We start from the raw sequence: 20,567 nt of genomic DNA on the forward strand, positions 1-20,567 counted from the left end.
TACCCTGTTACCAGAACATGATCAAATCAACATTTTGAAGGCTCCAGTACCGGTACTGGGAGTCGCCTAGTACCGGTACCCGCTATGTTTTTCTGCAATTTGGACCACTATAAATACCCCCTCCCCCTTCCCCCTTACCATTTATCACACCCAAAATCCCCGAAATACACCTGGAAACACCCCCTCTCACCTACCCAACTCCAATCTCACCCAAAACTCTTGTTTTCAACCTCAAATCTTCAAGATCCAAGGGTTTTCTACCTCAAAATCACTTGAATCTTGCATTTGGTGAATAAGGGGCAAGTTTTGTGTTCTTGCTCTCATCTTTGGGCTCTCACCCACGTTTTTCTCTCTCTCCTCTCAATCACTTGTTATCTTTGTTCATTTATCTTGTTTTTGGATTGTATTCACTCTAGATCTTGTATTTAAGCTTGGGTGGAGCTCGTTTTTGGTGGATTCAAGCATATATCTCTCGGTAGACCTAGGGTTTTGCTCAAAACCCACTTAGGTAGGGATTTCTCTCTTCCTCTAAATGTTTTGTGGTGATTAAGTGAGATATGGGTGGTTGTTTGCTATATATGATTGAATGGTATACTTTGCGGCATTGAGAATTGCTTATTCCTTTGAAAGAGATATTGTGGTCTTGATTGTTATGATCCATGAATTATTTGTGACATGTCTGATAATGTTGATGTGTACGAGAAAGGAGTTATTGCTTCGATATTGTCTATGATGATAGTGTGATTGTCGTTGTGAAGCGATTGGAGAGTCTATTGTAACGCAAGGGGTGGGAACACAAGTTTGTAAGGGGTAGAGTCTATCGTGACGCAAGGGGTGGAAACACAATTCGCAAGGGGTGGAAATTCGTTGGAAGAAGTGTGTGTGTGTGTGTGTGTGTGAGAATTGCTATGATACTTGCAAAAGGTGTTGGCGTGCATTGTTTGGATTTGTCATATACTTTGATTTGTTGTATACACGCTTACCCTCACATTACATATAGATTTCATAGAGAATTTCCTACTGGCTAGTGTAGCTCAACAAAATCCTTCTTTTCAGGTCCTAGTGCTGGGCAGTAGCTTGCATTGCATCCAATGCTCAGTGTGGAAGACATTTTTGGAAGAATGAAGTCTAGTTATTTAATCATCTTCGTAAATCACCTACTTTTGTTAAAGATGATTTTGTAACTGATTCATCTTGATTTCTTTTGACTAAACCATTTGTATTTAAAGACTTGTTCATACTTGTGTTTAAATTAATTTGGGCCGTGGTGCCAAGGATGTCTTTTTCTAAACTTGGGGACTTCATTTGTAATTAAGTAGGTGGGAAACTCATTTTTGGTATTATCTACCTTATATGAGTATCTTTTATCGAAATGAGTTATATATTTATGTTTAAAATCAAGGGTGTGATAGCTAGATTCTCTTCCTTCGGCAAATCCCCCGTGAATGACTTTGATTTCTCCTACGGGGCCGACTGGGGGGTTGTACCATCTTTACCTTTTTGTTTGTATCTTCTTTTCTGAAAGGTTTCTGGTACTTCTTCGTTACAAAACATTGAAGTATACCTTGTAGGATTAGGTCCTCAATCTGCTGCTTTAGGTCAATACAGTCATATGTGTTATGACCATGATTTTTGTGGAACCTGTAGTACTTATCCTTAGCTCTTCTACTAGGATCAGATCTCAGCTTCCCAGGCCACTTGAGGTTCGGATCGTCCTGTAGGTTGCTAAGAATTTGCTATGCCGTAGCTATGAGCGGGGTGAACTGCTTGTATCTACCTTGGGGCGGTCCTCCCCCTCCGTGTTTTGGGGAGGACCTCGAGATAAACTTTTTGTTCTTTGGTTCGCCTCCCATTTTGCGGGCAGCTTCTCTTCTTCTTTTGCCTGGTGGAGGAAACTCACCAACCTGTGATGGCCCTGGTTGGGGATCGAAAACATCACGTGAACGCCTTGTGTAGATAGCTTTCTTTGCATTCATGTATTTCTGAGCCCAGAGTATAAGCTCTACTAGAATTTTGGATGGTTCTTGAGACACGAGGTATAAGAACTGTCCTGAATATAGTTCACTTATGTATGTAGTTATGCTCACATTATAGTCGGCTTTATCTATCTGGACCACATCCTTGTTGAACCTTGCGGTATAATCCCTTAATGACTCCTATCTTCCTTGCTTTACCGTTAGGAGATGTGTTGCTAGTTTGCCGTAGCGTTGCCCAGCAATAAAGTAGCTCACAAAGCTTATGCTAATTAAGTTCTTTAAAGCTACGTATGCTTCCTGGTGGGATTTTATTGAACCATGCTTGGGCACTTCCTTTGAGGGTAACTGGGAATGCCCGGCACATTACTTCATCTGGTACTACTTGTAGATGCATTAGGAACTTGTATGTTTCAAAGTGATCTAGTGAATCAGCATTGTCTCTGGCTCCGACCTGATCCTGTAAAAACAAAGAAGGAGCTCAAGTCACCGCTGTGGTGGCGTGCCAATCACCCTCCAATGCCTAAGTCAGTAAAGAACTTGCTATATCATGAGGGAATTGAGATTCTCGGTTATAAGTTGCGTGTGTATACCTTTATGAGAGTTCTACCGTTATATTTATAGGCATCTTGATAGAAGGTTGAGTCCTCGTAGGACTGTATTTCGGAGATTTTTGATCGCTTTAACGAAGTGCGTGGAGTCCTGCCTTAGCTGGAACTCCACGTCCACCTTGCTTTAGCATGGAATCCTTATCCGTCATTAATCGTGTTTATCACTGGCATTTTATGCTTATCTTACTGACATCTTTCCTTTATCCCGTAGGATTATGGTTTCTCAGAGTGGTATTTTTTATTTGAATAAGTTTGTTTCGTGAATATTACTTATCCAGCCTTAGCTTTGTATCAGAGCTGGTCTTTAGTCCTTATGACAGCTTCGTCTGGTGGATGGGGCTGGCATACCCTGACTTTGTCACAGGTGATACTTTCCAGGGGTGCATAGGCAAAGCCAACTTTTACTCCCCAGGTCCGTATTTCTTGCAGTGCTGAGCTCCTTAGGTCTATCCTACTTATCAGGTACTCCTCTCTTTCCAAGCTCCACCTTTTCCCTGGAGGTAGGGAACATAGGTCAGACCTAAGTGGCGGTTATCGCTCTTTTTCCTTTTGCAGAGGGTTTTAAATACGTGGGTCACGTCATGGGACAGGTGTCGAGATCTTCACTATTCTGGTGTTTAGAGGTGGACGACGAAGATCAAGGAGTGTTCCTCGGGATTAATGCTCATCGTTTAAGCTTCTCCTTGGTTTGATCAAACCCTATTAGAGGAGTATTTCGAATCGAATCCACTCAGGCGATTTTCTTCTTTGTCGTTCTCTTTCGTCGTCAAGTTTTAGAGCCCGTCCCCTGTAGGTACGCTCCTCTTTCTTTGCTGTTCTTTCCTCTCTTTTACGCTGGATTCTCCTTCTAGTGTAGAGATCACAGGCCCAACGTGGGTCGCTTCAGGGGAGTTTATTTGCGCTAGGTTGGTTGGTTTTTCTTGTATCAATCTGCATTCCCCTATTATAGAGGATTTTGCACCTTACTCCCTTGTTCTTCAGAACAGGGTTTTTCGCGACCTCTTTTATCTATCAGCTTCTTTGTAGCCATGATTCTCTGTCGGAACCCTGATGTCAGAAGGTTTTATTAACTTTTCCTCGATTCTCAACGCTGAAGAGTCGACTGTGGAAGAGGAGGTCTCAATGCGTCGTAGTAGTGGTTTTAGGGTTTCGTTTGACTTGGGTCAGTCGAGTAGCTTTAGAGCGTCCTCGCTTCCAGTCAATCCCTTGAGGGGGTCCCGTGGGCGCCCCTCTTTTACCATTTTAAATATTCCGTCGATGATTATGAACGAGGAACTAGCTGACCTTCGAGTCCGGTATTCAATTCCCTCTTCTGTTACCCTTAGGAAGCCTTCTGAATCCGAGTGAGCCTGCTCTTTTGTTGAGAATGAAACATGTCTCTACGTTGGGGCTATAGAAGGAGGTCTTAGTTTGCCCTTCCTCGGCGTGGCTAGGGAAGTGTTAAGTTTTTTGGGTTTGGCACCAGGCCAGATTGTTCCCAATTCTTGGCGTTTGTTGATCGACTATGCTACTATTTGGGGAGCTATGTCAGATGGTCTTACTCCTCTATCCAAAGGTCCATTTCTCAATTAGTTCTCCATAAAAGAAGCCCCTGGGGGAACCGGATGGTATTATTTTACCAAGAGGCCTGGTGGAGAAGAGTTGATTACTGATCTCCCTAACGTCCATAAGAACTGGAAGGATAAATTCTTTTTTGTTGGGGGAGATGGATGGGAGCTCCCAAGTTGGGAGGTTGAATCCTATACGCAGTGTATTCCCAGTATATGGGGGGTACCCATTGCCAGTTGTAAGCCATAGCTTTTCTTTATCTTTTGACTATCATGGAATGTTCTTTCTTCTCAAAGGTGTCTGTTTTTATCTTTCCTCAGCTCATGCTCCATTCCCTTTAACCTCCACTGCAGAGGCGGAGCTTAGATTGGCCCAGAGCTACAAGATTCATAGCTGGGGGTTGCTTGTAACACTAAAGTCTTTAGCTACTTATCTGTTGGGTCCAGAAATATCTCGTGAGGCCTTAGCCCTTTCTAGAGGTATTTTATGCTTTTATTTTGGCACGTTATTGTCTGCTGACTTTCTCATTGTTTTCATTTCTTTCTTTTTAGAAGAAGAAGGTGAAGGTAAAGAAATGACACCAAAAATGGATAAAGCCTTGCTGGCCCAATTAAAAGCTGAGAGGGCAAAGCAATCGTTTGGGGCCGTAGCTCCAAAAAGGAAGAGCTCCCGTCTTCAGAGGGAGCTGAATGTTGAGAGCTTCTTGGATGCTGACCTTTCTAACGATCCTGCTCTTGACTTAGTGGTTGGGCAGATCGTTGAGGGAGATGCTGAGAAATCAAAAAGAAAGGTGAAGGGTGCAGCCGTGGAGAGTACCCCTCTTGCAAAGAAGTCAAAGACTGTTGTCGGTCCTTCTATTCTGGGTAACTATTAGGAGGCTCTCGAGTGCGCTTCTGGGCTGCTCTGTGTAGCTGATAAAGACTTGATGGCCGAGATGTCTCTCCAGGCTGTAGGGGAGCAAATGTTGGTCGAGTTGGCCATGGTATGCTCCTCTTTTCTATTTTTACAATTTATCAATTGTTATTTTCTTTATTGACTTCCTTCTCTCTTCTTGCAGGTTGCAGCTCGTGGCCGCTATCTCACCTCTCAAAGCCATAGCTTGGGGAAGCAAGTGGTTACCCTTATTGAGGCCAACATGAGGCTCACAAAGCAAGGTGCTACCATGGTGGCAGAGCTCCAGAAAGTGACAAATGAGAAAGATGATGCCCTCAAATCGAAGAGAGGCTTGGAAGAGGAGAGAGACGTTGCCATGGCTACTATTTGAAGTTTAGAGCAGAAGATTTCTGAATGGGATGTGGAGATGGAGGAATACAAGACTATGAGCTTGGGGATGTTGGAAAAGGTGAAGAAGGCTCGCAGGGATGCCATTGCACTCTTCTTGCAGTCCCCCGAGTACCGTCTGGACATAACCCAGCAATATTTTGATGGGTTTGAAGCTATGAGGAGCTGGGCGGCCTTGGCTTTCCCAAATTTGGATTTTTCCAAGTTTGAGGTTGATGATGATGAGGGGCCCTCATTTCTTGATGGGGGACAGAAAAAGGAGGAAGAAGGTGATGATGCGGTATCCAAAGACAACCATCCCGAGCTCTTCGATTGCATCCCATCTCCGAACTCCAGAAAAAGTCTCTCTCCCTTGAAACTCAAACTCCAGTAGCAACACCTCCTGGCCCATCATCAGGTGATGGGCAAGTAAACGAAGTCCTTACCTCTGGCCTTTGAATGGCCGAAGAAAAATTCAATTTACTGGGTTTGTAACTAAACACATTTTAATAGTTTTGTACTTTAACTGTGTTTAGTTGGGAGTAGTTTTTATTCCCACCTGGTTGGCTGGATGACTTCTAGAACTTTGTTCTTTTTGATAACTGATGGGGATGATCTCAATGAGATCATTTTTTGGGGGCCTTTTAGAGGTTGTTTGTTTTGATAACTTGACAGGCACAAGTTCAAATGAAAGCGTACTCTAAATTTGAGTCAGGTTATGGCAGTTTCAACAATCTTCGTATATGCTATAGTTGTGCTATGCATAGTGAATTTTGCCAATTCTTGCCCTTGTTATAGCTGTGCTTAAGCTTAGTCTTTTTGTCAGTGCTGTAAATCTTTACTGTACCAAGTTTTGAAGCTAGATATTCTATTCTAAGCTTCGTTCATTGCATAGCCGTGCTACGTCTTTTAGATTGGAAATTTTTCCCAAACTTCTTTAAATGCATAGCCGTACTACGTCCTTTGAGCTTGGAAAATTTTTCTAAGCTTCTTTAAATGCATAAATGTACTATGTCCTTTGAGCTTGGAAATTTTTCCTAAGTTTTATTTTTAATGCATAGCCGTGCTACGTCTTTTGAACTTGGAAATTTTTCCTAAGCTTCTTTAACTGCATAGCTGTGCTACGTCTTTTGAGCTTGGAAATTTTCCTAAGCTTTGTTTTTAATGCATAGCCATGCTACGTTTGTTGAGCTTGGAAATTTTTCCTAAGCTTCTTTAACTGCATAGCTGTGCTACGTCTTTTGAGCTTGGAAATTTTTCCAAGCTTTATTTTTAATGCATAGCTGTGCTACGTCTGTAAGAGAGTGGTAGTATTCCTACTCTCCTAAGTGTAAAAATTATTTGCGTCCAAACAATTAATACACTTATTGTAGTTCCCCGTAGGATATGCTTCAAGTCTGACAATTATTTCCGTAGAATATTGTATGTGTTTTAAACATGAGAGATTGGCTCTTGGAGTCCAAATCTTTTGCTTTAAAAAAAAAAGCGATCGTTTCAACTGCCCGAGGTAATCGGATGTGGAATTTCCCATTACTCTAAGCACTTGAGCTGGCGGTTTTAATTGCAGTTTTGATTATGGTCATGCTGATTGGTTTGGCAAACGGTTAGTGAACCATCTAAGTTGTGCTATAAAAACCAGCAGTTGTGACGTTTTATTCTTCATTCCATAATCAGTTTTCAAATTGCGATGGCGAACAACGAGCGAATCTCAAAGTCGTGCCAGGAGCTGCAACGCCTAAAGGCGGCCATTGATGGGCTGTCTTCAAAGATGGAGACCATGGCGGAATCAATTTCCGTCATGGAGAATACGGTCCGCATGGTGCTGATAGCCAACTGGGACTAGTTGGAGGCTTTCCGAGGGCAACCGGCTCTGCCAATTCCTTCCCCTCCGAGGGAGGGAGGTAGTAGTTAGGTTGCAACTTTGTGGGTTTTAACCACAAAGTTTTTATGTAAAAATTTGTCCATACCCCTTGGGGTGTGGCTTCATTAATAAAATTTTGAATAATTTTATTCTTCTACTTGCCTTTTTCAATATCATGTGTACAGGAAAATTGAGCAATCGTCCCTCGTGGGGAGTTTTATTGGCCACAGGGGCTAACAAAGAGAACACGTGTTCCTAATGACTACAACTTTGCTGCTAAAATTTCCTAAAAATTGGAATAAATTTCCTAAAAACAGAAATAAACTTCCATTGCAAGTACCTACTTGTAATACTTCTTGAGATGCTCCGCGTTCCATGAATTTGGCAGCTCTTTTCCCCTTAGGGTTGCAAGCCTGTATGCACCAACCTTTACATGATGCAAGACCTGATAGGGTCCTTCGCAATTTGGGCCAAGCTTGCCCACCTTCTTTGCAGTCGGATCAACTTTCCTAGGACTAGGTCACCAGTTCGAAAATCTCTTGGCCTAACCTGGGCTTCATGGCACTTGACCATTCTTTGCTGGTACACGACTATTTTGGCCATTGTTGTTTCTCTTGTTTCTTCCAAGAGATCCAACTCAGCCCCGAGATCTTCCTGGTTTTCTTGGTGATCCATGCTTGCGGTCCTATAATTGAGGAGTTCAATTTCAATGGGAACTACTGCTTCAGCCCCAAATGCAAAGGAGTATGGAGTTTTTCCAGTTGCAGTTCGGCGTGTTGTCCAATATGCCCATAGCACATTATAAAGCTCATCTGGCCAAGCTCTTTTGGCCTCTTGCAACCTCTTCTTAATCCCTTTTTTGATGGTTTGATTCGTGATTTCCACTTGCCCATTAGCTTTCGGGTGTGCTTTTGTAACGCCCCGAATTTTGGGTACGTTAAATAAGAAATTTTATTGAAAAATAAACTGAGTCGGGCTCTTTATTACAACAAAGCATAAAAGAAGTACTTTTATTACAAACGGAAGGGAACTAAGGTTCCTAACTACTGCTCCGCTTGTTCTTCCATCATAGCTAGCTCCTCGGCTCCGAAGGCCTCCAAAGTATAAAGCTCACCCTGCTCATCTATGAGATCTGACATATTATACCAGCGTTGCCACCGATATAATATGCTAGGGTCACCAAAAAGGCAACACCGTGAGCTACAACGCTCAATAGAATATTCCAAACCCTCTAACCCTTAACTTATGAACAAGAGAATCATAATAACAAGATATAAATCATGCGTAATGACAACAATTAATCAAATCCACATTCCTTATTCAAACTAACGTTAACGTTGAATTTTCTGACTCATCGTAGACCGTGACGTTATTTTCACCTTTCTTTTTCCAAACACCTTTCTAACTCACCCAACCTCGGTTCCGCCGCGCCGGGTTCCCGAGTATCCTCACAATGGTTCCGCCGCACTGGGCTCCCATTGGCACACAATTGCATTGGCTCCTCTCCACAGATAACCAAGCCACACACCCAACCTCGGTTCCGCCGTGCCGGTCTCCCGAGTATCCTCACAATGGTTCCGCCGCGCCGGGTTCCCATTGGCATACACACACACAACTCACATAATGCCACTCAAAACCGGTCATTATGTAGTTTCAAAATATTTCCTCCCTCGGATAAACACATTGTCATCTTCGTTAACACACCCTAGGTGCCATGTCTATACTTTCTTGGTTCTCGTGTCACGTTATCATGCATAGACTCCGTGGTGTCGGACTTTCCACATAAACAAGCATTTATCGAAACTCAAAATGAATCCAGCAAGATCATCCAACTCTAGACTACTTAACATGCTTGAATCACCAATAACAAACATCATGCATTTCATACGTTCCCAACAAAAGATAACCTTATCTTAAATAAAATGATCGAAGTTACTTCCTAATGAACTTATATTTAGAGTTAGGGTACAAAACTACTTTATACTTAGGATAGTAGATAAGGATAACTACCGTTCTTCTTGGCGGTGGTCGGCTACGAAGATTTGGTCGTCGATTTTGAAATTCGCCGGCGTAACGGCGTCGGATTGCTTCGAAAGGAAGAGAGATAGACTTTTCTCTTCCTAGAAACAACTTGCTAACTAAACTAAGCTACTTTTAGAGATCTAGTGGTGGTTTTGGAAGTGGTTTGGTGGTTTCTCTCAAGAACTCTCAAGAACACAAGAAAATAAGAATTTTAGGACTAAGAACACTTGGAATTTCTAGAGAGAAGGAAGAGCAAAGCTTGAAGGTGTGAGTTTGAAGCTTGGAATGGCTTCTATTTATAGGCCAAGACTCCCCTCTCTCTCTCTCTAGCCGATTCTCTCTCTCTCTCTCTCTCTCTCTCTCTCTCTCTCTCTCTCACTTTTCTTTCACTTGTCATGGTTGATTGAAAGGTTGATGGGTGAAGTTAAGGCTTGCTTGCACACTAACCACCTAGTTTTAGGCTTGCATGGCTAGTTTAGTACCTTGGATGGGACTATGGAAGATATGAAGGTAGAGTTGTACAAGATTTGGCGTTTAAAGAATAATTGAAGGACAAAAGGTGATGGATTTGGAAGATATTCAACCCAAAAGTTGAAAGGATGAAAGAATAACAAGGTACAAGTCCCATCCTCCTTCTTCTTCCTTCTCCCTTCCCTCTCTCTCTCCCTCTTCCTCCTTTTCTCTCTCGGCCTCTCTCCTCTCTCTCCTCTCCCTCTCTCCCTTTCTCTCGGCCTCTCTCTCCTCTCCCTCTCTCTCTCCCTCTCTCTCCTCTCCCTCTCTCCCTCTCTCTCTCACCCACATATATATATGTATATATATGTACTAAGGAATACTAATAATAATAATATATAAGCAAGTACATAAGTACTAAGATTCTAGGGTGGAAAGTCAAGATTCTCCCATTATACTAATACAAAAGGTACTAGTACTTAATTAATATAATAGTGTACTTTGTACTCTCGGGAATCTTAATAAAGGATTAGTTTAATAGGCCTAGTACTTAGTTGGCAAGACTAACCTATTGACCAATGGATAATAAATCCCATAATGGTTAATAACCAATGGGTAATAAAGGACGAGTACCTTAAATAATAAATTAAGCCTTATAAAAAGACTATATGTCCTTTTGCATGAGGCAAATACACATATGCATATATATATATATATATATATATATATATATATATATTTATATATATGTACTTATTAAGATATAATATTTGGAAAAGCTATTGTCCAATGGTTAATGATTACCCTAACAGTTATTGTCCAATGGTTAATGGTTGAAAGGTAACTAAATGGTTAACTAGTTTGGTTATACCAACTAGTTGGTTGAAAATCGACTAGGCATGGCAATTAGGGTTTCTAGTCGAGGAATATGATGATAAGGCATTCAATTGCTTGAAGGCAAACTGCTAGAAATTAATAAGAAACCAACGAGCAATTAAGAGAAATTAAGAAATTTTGAATAACAACGAGGTTTTTATTGAATGAAAAATCGGAGTTGTTACAGCTTTGGACGCATAATGTACATGTATTCCCTTGGAAACATAGTATGCTTTGAACTGAGCATTGTCAAATTGCTTTCCTCGGTCTATGACTATAACTCGTGGTAATCCAAATCAGCTGATAATTAATTTCCTAAGAAGTCAATTGTAACCTCTGCTATGATTGTGGCCAGCGCCTTAGCTTTGACCCACTTTGTAAAGTAATCCACAGCTATGATGGCATACTGAACTTGGCCTGCTGCCATAGGAAGTGGGCCAATTAGGTCTACTCCCCATTGGGCGAATGGCCAAGGTCCTTTCATTGGAGTTAAGACCGTGGGTGATCCATGAATGATATTTGCAAAGCGTTGGCACTTCTCACATTTTTGGACCATAGAGTAGCAATCCTTTTGCATGCTTGGCTAGTAGTATCCCAATCTAAGGAGTTTATAGGCCAGCATGCGGCTACCTTGGTGATCCCCACAAACTCCTTGATGGACTTCTTCCATAGCCCGTGCTGATTCTGCCGTGGTCAGACATCTAAGATATGGTAATGAGAAGCTCCTTCTATATAGCACATCTCCCATCATCAGGTATTTTGCAGCTCTGATTTTGAGCAGCCTAGCTTTGACCTTATCGTCTGGCAGTGTCTCGTTTGTTATGTAGTCAACTATGGGACCTGTCCATGAGTTGCCATAGTCAATAGCTTGTACTTGAACGTCCGGGGCAAAGATACACTACAACACATGACTTTTAATTGCATAATCTTATAGCGTTTTAAAAAAAATGCTATAATAGAGTTGTATATTGAGGCTACCATAGCGTTCATGGTACTGTAGCGGAGGGGAAGAAGTTTCACAGCGTTCCATTAAACTCGATTATAGCGTTCAACTCAATTACAGCGTTGCGGATAAAAATAAAATAAAAATTATAGCGTTCACTGAGGGAAAGGCGCCATTCTCCCAAATATTTAGAGCCAAAATCGACTGAAAATCCCTTCTCTCTCTTCCTCGTTCAAACCCTAACTCTCTCGCTCTCTCTCTCCCTGAACTTAGCTTCTGTAGTTTCCCTGTTCCTCTCTCTCTCTCTCTCTCTCCCTCAACAACTAATTTCCCTGTTCCCAAAACTTTTTAAGTTTACTTGAATTCTGAGAGAAAAATGGCGATTTAGAAACCCTAACCCCCAAATCGATTTCCATGCACCTCCTTTACAACGGCAAACATTGGGCCAGCCTTCTCCCTACCGTCCTCTATCCCCAACCTCTTTCCCTTTACCCGTTCCTATTTCTTTCCTCTTTCCAGTTGTTTCCATTCATCCGCTCGAAGGTAGTCGATTGCTGATCTGGGTCGGTGATCTTGGTCCTCTTTGGGTTCATCGGTGTTTCGAGCTGTCACCGATTCACTCCCAGTCATCGTCTATGGATTCTCAGTTGAGACCCCGATCTTTTCCACACTCCTCAATCTATCGCCGGCTGGGTGTCCGTTGGGTCTTTAGAGCTCATTCTCTCTAGCACTGTCGACCGTTCGCTGGGTTCTCTGCGTCACTCGACCTCCGTCACTAAGGTTAGTTCGTTTTGATTTGGTTGGATACTATGCTAGTGCTTGCTATTTCAAATCTGTATGTGTCTGATCTATTTTGTGGAGTATCTATCTTTGGTTAGCTGTGATTTTTTGCTACTGCTTGAGTTTTTTGTTATGACATAAATCGTTCGGCTATGGTAGTTGGGAACCAAAGCGTGGGAGGATGGATTCTTGTGATTAACAAACAGAGGAATAAGATTAATGGGTTAGGGAGTAATAATCAATCTTTGTTTACTCTATTCATTGACAACTTGCCAGAGGAGGTTAATCAAAATTGGCTCAGGAGAACTTTCACTAATTATGGTGTTGTCAAAGATGCTTTTATTCCTAATAAGCATAGCAAAAGAACTGGTTCCAAATTTGGGTTTGTTAGATATGATTGTCATGTCCTAGCAGAGGTTGCAATATCAAAATCCAATGGTTTGTGGGTTAGTGAATCTTTTGATCAATATAAGAACAAATTAGATTTGAAGGTTGAATTTTGGGGGTTTGTGATTCTGCATTGTTTATTAGAAATTAGGGGGGTTTTGGATCTATGTGCTCTAAGGCCATCCACAGTGGTATAATCAAAAGCCAATTATTTTTAAAGTTAGCAATGTTGGTACAAAGATGGCTCACAATGGTATAATCAAACTTAGCAATATTCTTAGAAATAATCAAATTTTGGGTTTTAGATAACCTAAACTAGCAACCTTGTTCAATAATTAAAATTTGTGGACTCCACACCACATAAGTTAACTAGTTCCAAAATTTGTATACACGCGTGTTTCAATTGGCATTTTTTTTTCTCTTCTTCGTCTACTCTATATCTTCTTCACTTCACCCACAAACTATTTCTTTTTCTTTCCATCAAAAAGTGAAGCTTATATCTCTCGATCATCTACAATTCAACCCATTATCGTCCGATTAAGGTATTTCACTCTTCTTTCCCGTTTCTATTTTTTTCCCCCCCAAAAAAAACCATAATAGGAGGGAAAAAATTAAGTCACTAATTTTTTCCCAAAATTAAGAGAGGGAATCGATATATTTTTGCCAAAACAAAACGTAAATAGAAGGAAGTGAATGACATGAACAGGGGGGGAGAGAGAGTGAAATTGTAGTGGACCCTTATTTTGGTTGTGGACTAGAAGTGACCATTGTGAAGTTCAACATTGTTAAGCTTAACAACCTCTTAAATGAATAATCAAAAGCTGATGTGTCAACTTTTGGTTATTCTTTTTTGATTATACTACTGTGGATGGCCTAAGTATTCTACCTTGTTTAAATCTCCATTTTATATACATAGTTCGCAGAGATAGAGCATAAGGTTCTCCACTGCATTAGGGTTTCCTGCTATATTTCCGATGCTATGGATCTACAAGTCATAGTTCGGGACCGTTTTCTTTTCTCTTGTTGTTCATATTTTTGTGGCTGCTCATATTCTTCTCTGCGGGCCGCATCTGTGTTTTCATTTCATTCATTCCAATGATTTTGGGGCTTTTGTGCTGATCCATTCCGAACTATTTGTATTTGTTTTAGGTCTGTTATGAGTTGTCTTTCTATATTTTGGTAGGACAAGGAACCTAATGACAGAAAAATCAGTAAACTTTGTGAATATGCTTTAAGAAACCCTCTCCGGATTCCTAAGGTTTGAGCCTTTTCGTATAACCTAAAGCTTTAACACCGAAGATGGCTTATAAATTGTTATTATGAAATATATGTTATGTGTAATAGAGCATTTTCAACATAGTTTTTTGTTGTTGGTTGTGTACTTAAAATGTAATGGACCTAATGGTATGGAGACGAGCAGCTTTTACTTGTCTTGGAGTAAACTACCTTCAGTAATTTACTAGACTAGTCACTTGTCTTGGAGTAAACTATCTTAAGTAATTTACTAGACTGGTCACTCCACTTCAATGAACTATACATCTTTTTTCCTTTCCTCTCTTTTTGTGCTTGATTACTATGCTAATTGAGTTCCAAATCTTATTCTCAGATCACGAGCTCTCTTGAGCAAAGGTGTTACACAAGGATTTAAGAAGTGTGTCATTTGCATTCTATAAAAGTTTTCCCGACTCCTATGTATCAACAGGAAGTTGTTAATATCTTGGAAGGAGCAGATGTGAGTTCTTCCTTTGATCAAACATTAATTTAATTTGTATTATGTTTGTTTACCCTCTTTTTGTCTTTTATTTTTTTTGGGTAGAATGACTATAATCTAGATTGCATCCCTGGAAGAAAATTTTGTTGTCCTTGTCTTGTTTGTTGGATAAGTTTTTCCGATCAATACCTTCATTATGAGTGGTAACTACTTCAGGCAATGTCACACACACTTTCTCAAGTATTAATATTAGTTTCTCACGTTCTTTGTTCTATATGCTTCATTTTGCTTTCTGAAACTTGTTTATAGTATTCACCATATTTAACTATGCAGCAGGGGATATTCTGAGCCTCTTTGCCGTCATTAACTATTCCTCTAGCTTCGCTTTGGTCAACTATAGGATGGAGCAACTCGCATATGCTTGTATTTGGGCCGCTCATCATAACAGGTTGTTTGTCACATCTTTAGTTTAATATTAAGCTGCCTGTTTGAACAAACCACATGGATCAAACAACGATGTTCTGATTTCCCTGCTTACTTTCCCTTTGACAGCTTATATGTAAGCAATGAGCTATTTTTTTAAGGTAATTTTGCATATGGTTAAGTTGTGTATATATCTTATTGATGATTTCAAGTTAAGAACTATCTATCATCTTGTACATATCTAGATTGGAGGAACATTACTTGGTGGATGGTGGATAGTGGAAGTCCTTGAAAATTCATGCAGGTATGGTCTAAGTGTGTTTTGCTTCATATCTCTTTCAAGGTTGAAGTGAGAGTCACAGAAGTTATATAGGTTAGAGATATCATTGCAGGATAAGATGTAAGGTACGTAGATGAAGATTTGCCCTTGTTGTTCTATTGAGGCTTTTTTTGTGAGTTCACAACTTATGTGTTTTTTTAATTGCTTTCTTCTTCCCTCTCTTTAGATCTGTTGAAGGTCAAAGGAAAAATTAGATAGGCAACTTTGCCACACTTTTGGTGGTTCGGAAATCATAACAAAGACACCACCAAAACCCCAAATGGCAAAACGATGGCCATCTTCTATTACAAAGTGTTCGACAAACCTATATGCTAATCTTTGTATTCGCTCATATTTCTATGAGCACTATGTTCTCTATTTGACACTGTCTTTCAAAATTTATGTTCCAATATAGCTTAAGGCCCGACTAATACTTAAGTGGGTATGGTTGAAGTTCCTCTTTGCTTCGTTTTCATGGGCGGAGAAAGCATGCATTCTTTTCACTGTAGAACATACTTAAATGTGTATGGTTGAAGTTCCATACTTAAATGTGTATGGTTGAAGCATGCATTCTTTGTTTTCATGGTTGAAGTTCCTATTCATTGGATTGTTTTGTTTTTTCCTTTTGTCTCTTGGATTAGCAGTTTTTGGAGTTGGGGAAAGTGCTTGGTTAGATTATGTATCCTCCAAATTTATTGTCGTTTGTTGATTATACTTTCACAAGTGAATGGTTATTCAACTTATATTTGTTGTTGTGATGTGCTAATAGCTTAATACTGCAATCTCAAAAGTGAATTGGATGCTAAGTGCTGAAAAATATCATTTACCACAAAAAAAACTAAAAAAGTGCTGAAAAATATCTTTGATCAAAGAATTTTTCTATAATGATAACAAAAAATGTCTTGGAAACTCCTAAGAGAGAGTGTTGTCTCCCAACCAAACTTGATCGTAGAACCTAGTTGCTCCTCCTGAATAAACCTTGATTCTGAATCCTTGTTGCATAATCTCAAACAAGCAAGATGAATGGTGTTGTTTGCAAAGAGCATACATTACTGAGCCCATACTTATTTGTAATCACTTTAACAGAGGGTTTCTTTCTCTTGGGAGAACCTCCACCACCATTTTGCCAATAGAGCTTGGTTATGAACCATAAGCTTTTCTATTCCAAGACCACCCTGTGCTCTGCTTCTTGTCACCACATCCCATTTGACAAAATGAACTTCTTTTTACTGGACCCTCCCTATAGGGACTGTTGAATTCTTTCTAGTTTCTTTGCCACCACCATAGAGATTTTAAAGAGTGACATGTGGTATATAGGCATATTAGTAAGTGTTAACTTAATAAGAGTGATCCTCCCTCCGATAGAAATGTACCTAGCTTTCCAAATGGCATGTTTTTTGGAGACTCTATCCACAATTGGTTGCCAAGTCTTAGTTCTCCTGGGATTTGCTCCTAAAGGCATACCCAGATATTTCATTGGAAGGTCCCCTTTCATGCATTCAAACAGATTTGCTAAGGCTTCCACCTCTTGCTCATTATTGTTTAACTTTTGGCCCTTTCAAATAAGATGTTGAGGGCTTCCACCACCACGTTAAAGAGGAAAGGGGATAAGGGATCTCCCTGCCTTAGACCCCTGAGTTTTAAACTTCTGACTAGGAGAATCATTGATCAGGGCTGACATTAACACTGTGGAGATACATTCCCTATCCCAGCTACACCATTTGTCCCCACATCCTATCTTTCTTAGCAAAACCAGCAAGAACTTCCAATTCACAATCATAAGAACTTCTCGAAAGGGTCTGTGCCTCTATGGATCTATAGATATGTACTTTGAACTATTTAATCATGTTGCGATGATTGATTGTGTTCCTTTGAACAGTTATGTACGGGCATGAAACAATTTCTTTTTCTTCTTATTTCTGTATTCTTTGATTAGGCTTTCAAGAGGTCCATCACGAATAACGTCCATTTTCTTTACTTGCCTTAATGTTATTTATAAGATCAAGGTATGGTGGATAGTTGTTACATATGGTGGATAGTTGTTACAACATACAGCTGGGAAGAAGAAAAAGATTTGAACGGTTTTCTTTACTTGCCTTAATGTGATTTATGTGTCTTATCTTGCAAGGCTATGAAAGATGCCGATGACCCTCCAACACATCGTAGACATGCATCTACGGCTTCTGACATGAGCAACATTAGTTCTCAGTGCTTTTCTTGTAATAGAGGTTAGTTTGCGAACTGTGTTTAATTTGCGACACTACAACACATATGGGCTTAACAATGATGATAGTGAGTAACTATATCCCAATTGGTTAATGTGAACTACTCTCGCCCACTGTGTGTATATATGTCGACACACGCACAAAACTCTAACCCATTTGGTTAATGGGGATGATTAGTGTTACCGATTTTGTGAGAATTTTATTCTTCTTATTAAGGTCTCTTTACTTGAAGATTGTTATGCATGTATTCATTTTTGTTTTGGAAAGAGCTGAAGATTGGTTTCCTCAAGATTGATTTTGTTTGAGAAGTTGGTCCCTCCAGCTACTCCATTGGTTATATTAAAGGACTATGCTCAACGTCTCATGTATAGATTTTCTTTCCTCAATTATCTTAGTTTAAGGGCTAGCTAATAATAATTATGGGAATGATTCGAGCTCGTTCCCCTGCTTCTTGTTTTCTTTTGCTTCGGAGTAATTAAAACTTTGAGCCATTGATTGTAGTTTATGGGTAAATTTCATTTATCTTTTGCATGAGCACTATGCTCATTGTCTACCACCATTGATCAATAATGTATGTGTTTGAATAGCTAAGTGGCTCAGCTGGTAGTTAAATGTGTGTGGTTTAAGTTCCAGCTTTTTACATAGTTTTCTCACATTAACAGTTATGTTCCACAATTGCGCTTGGATTTGTATAGGTCGTTCGCCAATTGGTCTTGGAATGGCTGCTTCTGATATTGTTCTTGGTTCTTATCTGCTACTGATTTCCCGATTGGCATGCATATTGGGTCCTAGATCATATATGCCTTGACTTGTTTAATGAAGTCCAAGTGAGACTAGCTAAGACTTAAACAATGAGATCAGTGCACGTTAGCTTGATTAGATTTTGATATGCGGAGGACTTAGATTTTGTTGACAATTATCCATCATATTCTTCTTTTTCTAACTGCAATTTTTACTTCATGTTTGGACTGTTTGCTAACATTCTGCTGCTTTAAAATTGTTTTTCTAGTTAATAATTTTTACTATATCTATGGTGTTACTTTGAATAGTTCTATACTTAAGGGTATGTGTTCGTTTGTTGGGAGCAAAAGGGAGTCAGAAAAGACGTAAGTTTCAAATAAAGAACATCTCTGCGGATGAAGAATTGGGGGTACTTGAAAGAGATGGCTGCCTCGTTTATGATATTAGTGTTTTTTTATGAGTGTAATTAGTCTGACTCTTAAATGTAGTTTGTGTTGGAAAATTATTCTCCAAGCTATTGTAATAAATCTTCATACAATGGTTGAATTATTTATCTTACATTGAAATCGCATCACGTTTGGATGTACTTTGGTGTTGAATGGAATGCAAATTTTTCTGTATGAAAATGCTAGTATATTGGCAATTGTAATATTTAAAAAAAATGCTAAAATTGGCTAAGATAGCATTCACAAAACGCTATTGTTTACCTTTAACAGCATTCATTGCATGCTATAAAAAGAAATAACAGCATTCATTGCATGCTATAAAAAGAAATAAGATAACAAGCAAAAAACGCTATCAAAGGTAGAAAATACAAAAGCAGACAATGAACGCTATAGAAAGTTTTTTTAATAGCGGGCAATGAACGCTATAAAAAGTTTTTAACAACAGGCCATGAACGCGATAGAAAGTTTAGATTAATAGCATGGGCTAATACAGCGTTCTCTAGAATGCTGTCTATTACCTACTATAGCGTTTTTTGCATGCTATTAAAAGCGTTTTTTGTTGTAGTGATACTTGGTAACTCCAAATATCATACCGGATGTTAGCTCCTCCGAGTGAGGTGACATAACACTCCCATGCTGCTTTCTGATCTCCTCTGACGCGAGTAACTCCCTTTGGTGTTGGGAACTTTATCATCAAATGATATGTGGAGATTATTGCCCTAATCTTATTCAGAGTTGTTCTCCCCAATATTGCATTGTATGCTGAGGGACAGTCGACTACTAAGAAATCTATTATTCATGTGATCTGACTTCCCTCTCCCCCCATAGTGATTGGTAGGGCTATTTGACCAGCTGGGTAAACGGGCGTACCTGTAAATCCAACTAATGGTGATGTCATAGGTCTTAACCTTTCTCGTCCAACCTTTAGTTGGTCATATGCATGGAGGTAGAGAGGATGTCAGCTGAGCTTCTGCTATCTATCTGTACCCTACGTGTGAGGTAGTTTGCTATGACAATGGTTATTACCAGTGGGTCATCATGAGGGATTTGAACTCCCTTGATATCTTCCTCTGAGAAAATAATGGGTATTTCTTCCTTTTTCTGGACCTTGCTTGGGCGGCCAACCGTGTTGACCTCTAAATGTTCTTCTAATCTTAGTTTTCTTAGGTGAGTTTTTCTAGCATTGCTGGACTCTTCGCCTCCAGCAAATCCTCCATGGATGACCTTGATCTTTCCAATGGGACCTGACCGGGGGGTGGCGCCATCTCTACTCTCCTTGCTGGTATTTTCCCTCCTGGATTGCTTCTGGTACTTCTTCGTTACAAAATGTTGAAGTCTCCCTCTTTGGATCAGATCCTCGATCTGCTGCTTTAGGTCAATGCAATCATCTGTGTTATGACCATGGTCTTTGTGGAACCTGTAGTATTTGTCCTTAGCTCTCCTATTAGGATCAGTCCTTAACTTTTCGGGCCACTTGAGGTTCGGATCATCCTGTAGGTTGCTAAGGATTTGCTTTGCCGTAGCTATGAGCGGAGTGAACTGCTTGTACCGGCTTTGGGGCGGTCCTCCTACTCCTCCCCGTCACGGGGATGATCTTGAATCCACCTTTTTATTCTTTGGTTCACCTCCCGTCTTGCTGGTGGATTCTCTTCTCTTCTTATCAGGCGGAGGAAACTCGCCAACCTGTGATGGCCCTGCTTGGGGATCAAAGCCATCATGCATATGTCTTGCGTAGACAGCTTCCTCTGCATTCATGTGTTTTTGAGCTCTGAGCATAAGCTCTGCCAGAGTTTTGGGTGGTTTTTGAGATAAGAGGTATAGAAACTATCATGAGTATAGTCCAGCTATATACGCAGTTATGCTCACACTATCGCCAGCTTATCACGCATATGTCTTGCGTAGACAGCTTCCTCTGCATTCATGTGTTTTTTAGCTCTGAGCATAAGCTCTGCCAGAGTTTTGGGTGGTTTTTGAGATAAGAGGTATAGAAA

General features: G+C 40.1%; 2 protein-coding genes and 1 long non-coding RNA gene across 9 annotated transcripts; 2 read left to right on the forward strand and 1 right to left on the reverse strand.

Annotated features, from left to right (window-relative positions):
* Window positions 1-4,289: 4,289 nt before the first annotated feature.
* LOC131323827 (uncharacterized) lies at window positions 4,290-5,040 on the forward strand. Its single transcript, XM_058355666.1, has 2 exons — window positions 4,290-4,587; window positions 4,684-5,040. The coding sequence occupies exons 1-2, from the start codon at window positions 4,290-4,292 to the stop codon at window positions 5,004-5,006; spliced, it is 621 nt and encodes a 206-aa protein (XP_058211649.1). The 3' UTR covers window positions 5,007-5,040.
* A 6,578-nt stretch (window positions 5,041-11,618) lies between these two features.
* On the forward strand, window positions 11,619-15,463 carry LOC131323533 (uncharacterized). 7 transcript variants are annotated; one of them, XR_009199202.1, is made up of 6 exons: window positions 11,621-12,324; window positions 13,895-13,969; window positions 14,318-14,443; window positions 14,756-14,870; window positions 14,975-15,250; window positions 15,363-15,463. It is a non-coding gene; the product is annotated as an uncharacterized LOC131323533 (long non-coding RNA). The 7 variants fall into 7 exon arrangements; XR_009199203.1 differs by lacking the exon at window positions 15,363-15,463 and having other exon boundaries at window positions 11,622-12,324; window positions 14,975-15,006; window positions 15,091-15,342; XR_009199206.1 differs by lacking the exon at window positions 15,363-15,463 and having other exon boundaries at window positions 11,619-12,324; window positions 14,759-14,870; window positions 14,975-15,342.
* A 4,037-nt stretch (window positions 15,464-19,500) lies between these two features.
* Window positions 19,501-20,331, reverse strand: LOC131323828 (uncharacterized). Its single transcript, XM_058355667.1, has 2 exons — window positions 20,182-20,331; window positions 19,501-20,067 (listed from the first exon to the last, which is right to left on the reverse strand). Exons 1-2 carry the CDS (start codon window positions 20,329-20,331, stop codon window positions 19,501-19,503), a joined length of 717 nt encoding a protein of 238 aa, XP_058211650.1.
* Window positions 20,332-20,567: the final 236 nt, after the last annotated feature.

This window comes from Rhododendron vialii, chromosome 4a, assembly GCF_030253575.1.
Source record: "Rhododendron vialii isolate Sample 1 chromosome 4a, ASM3025357v1".
NCBI lineage: Eukaryota > Viridiplantae > Streptophyta > Magnoliopsida > Ericales > Ericaceae > Rhododendron > Rhododendron vialii.

What these genes read in the sequence shown, in the direction of transcription:
- LOC131323828 (XM_058355667.1), bottom strand. Translation starts at nt 20,331, where the DNA reads ATGAATGCAGAGGAAGCTGTCTACGCAAGACATATGCATGATGGCTTT. An exon ending in GTGAACCAAAGAATAAAAAG is followed by an intron (nt 20,068 to 20,181) that starts GTGGATTCAAGA and finishes AGCAACCTACAG; the next exon opens with GATGATCCGAACCTCAAGTG.
- LOC131323827 (XM_058355666.1), top strand. Translation starts at nt 4,290, where the DNA reads ATGGATGGGAGCTCCCAAGTTGGGAGGTTGAATCCTATACGCAGTGTA. An exon ending in GTTGGGTCCAGAAATATCTC is followed by an intron (nt 4,588 to 4,683) that starts GTGAGGCCTTAG and finishes CTTTCTTTTTAG; the next exon opens with AAGAAGAAGGTGAAGGTAAA.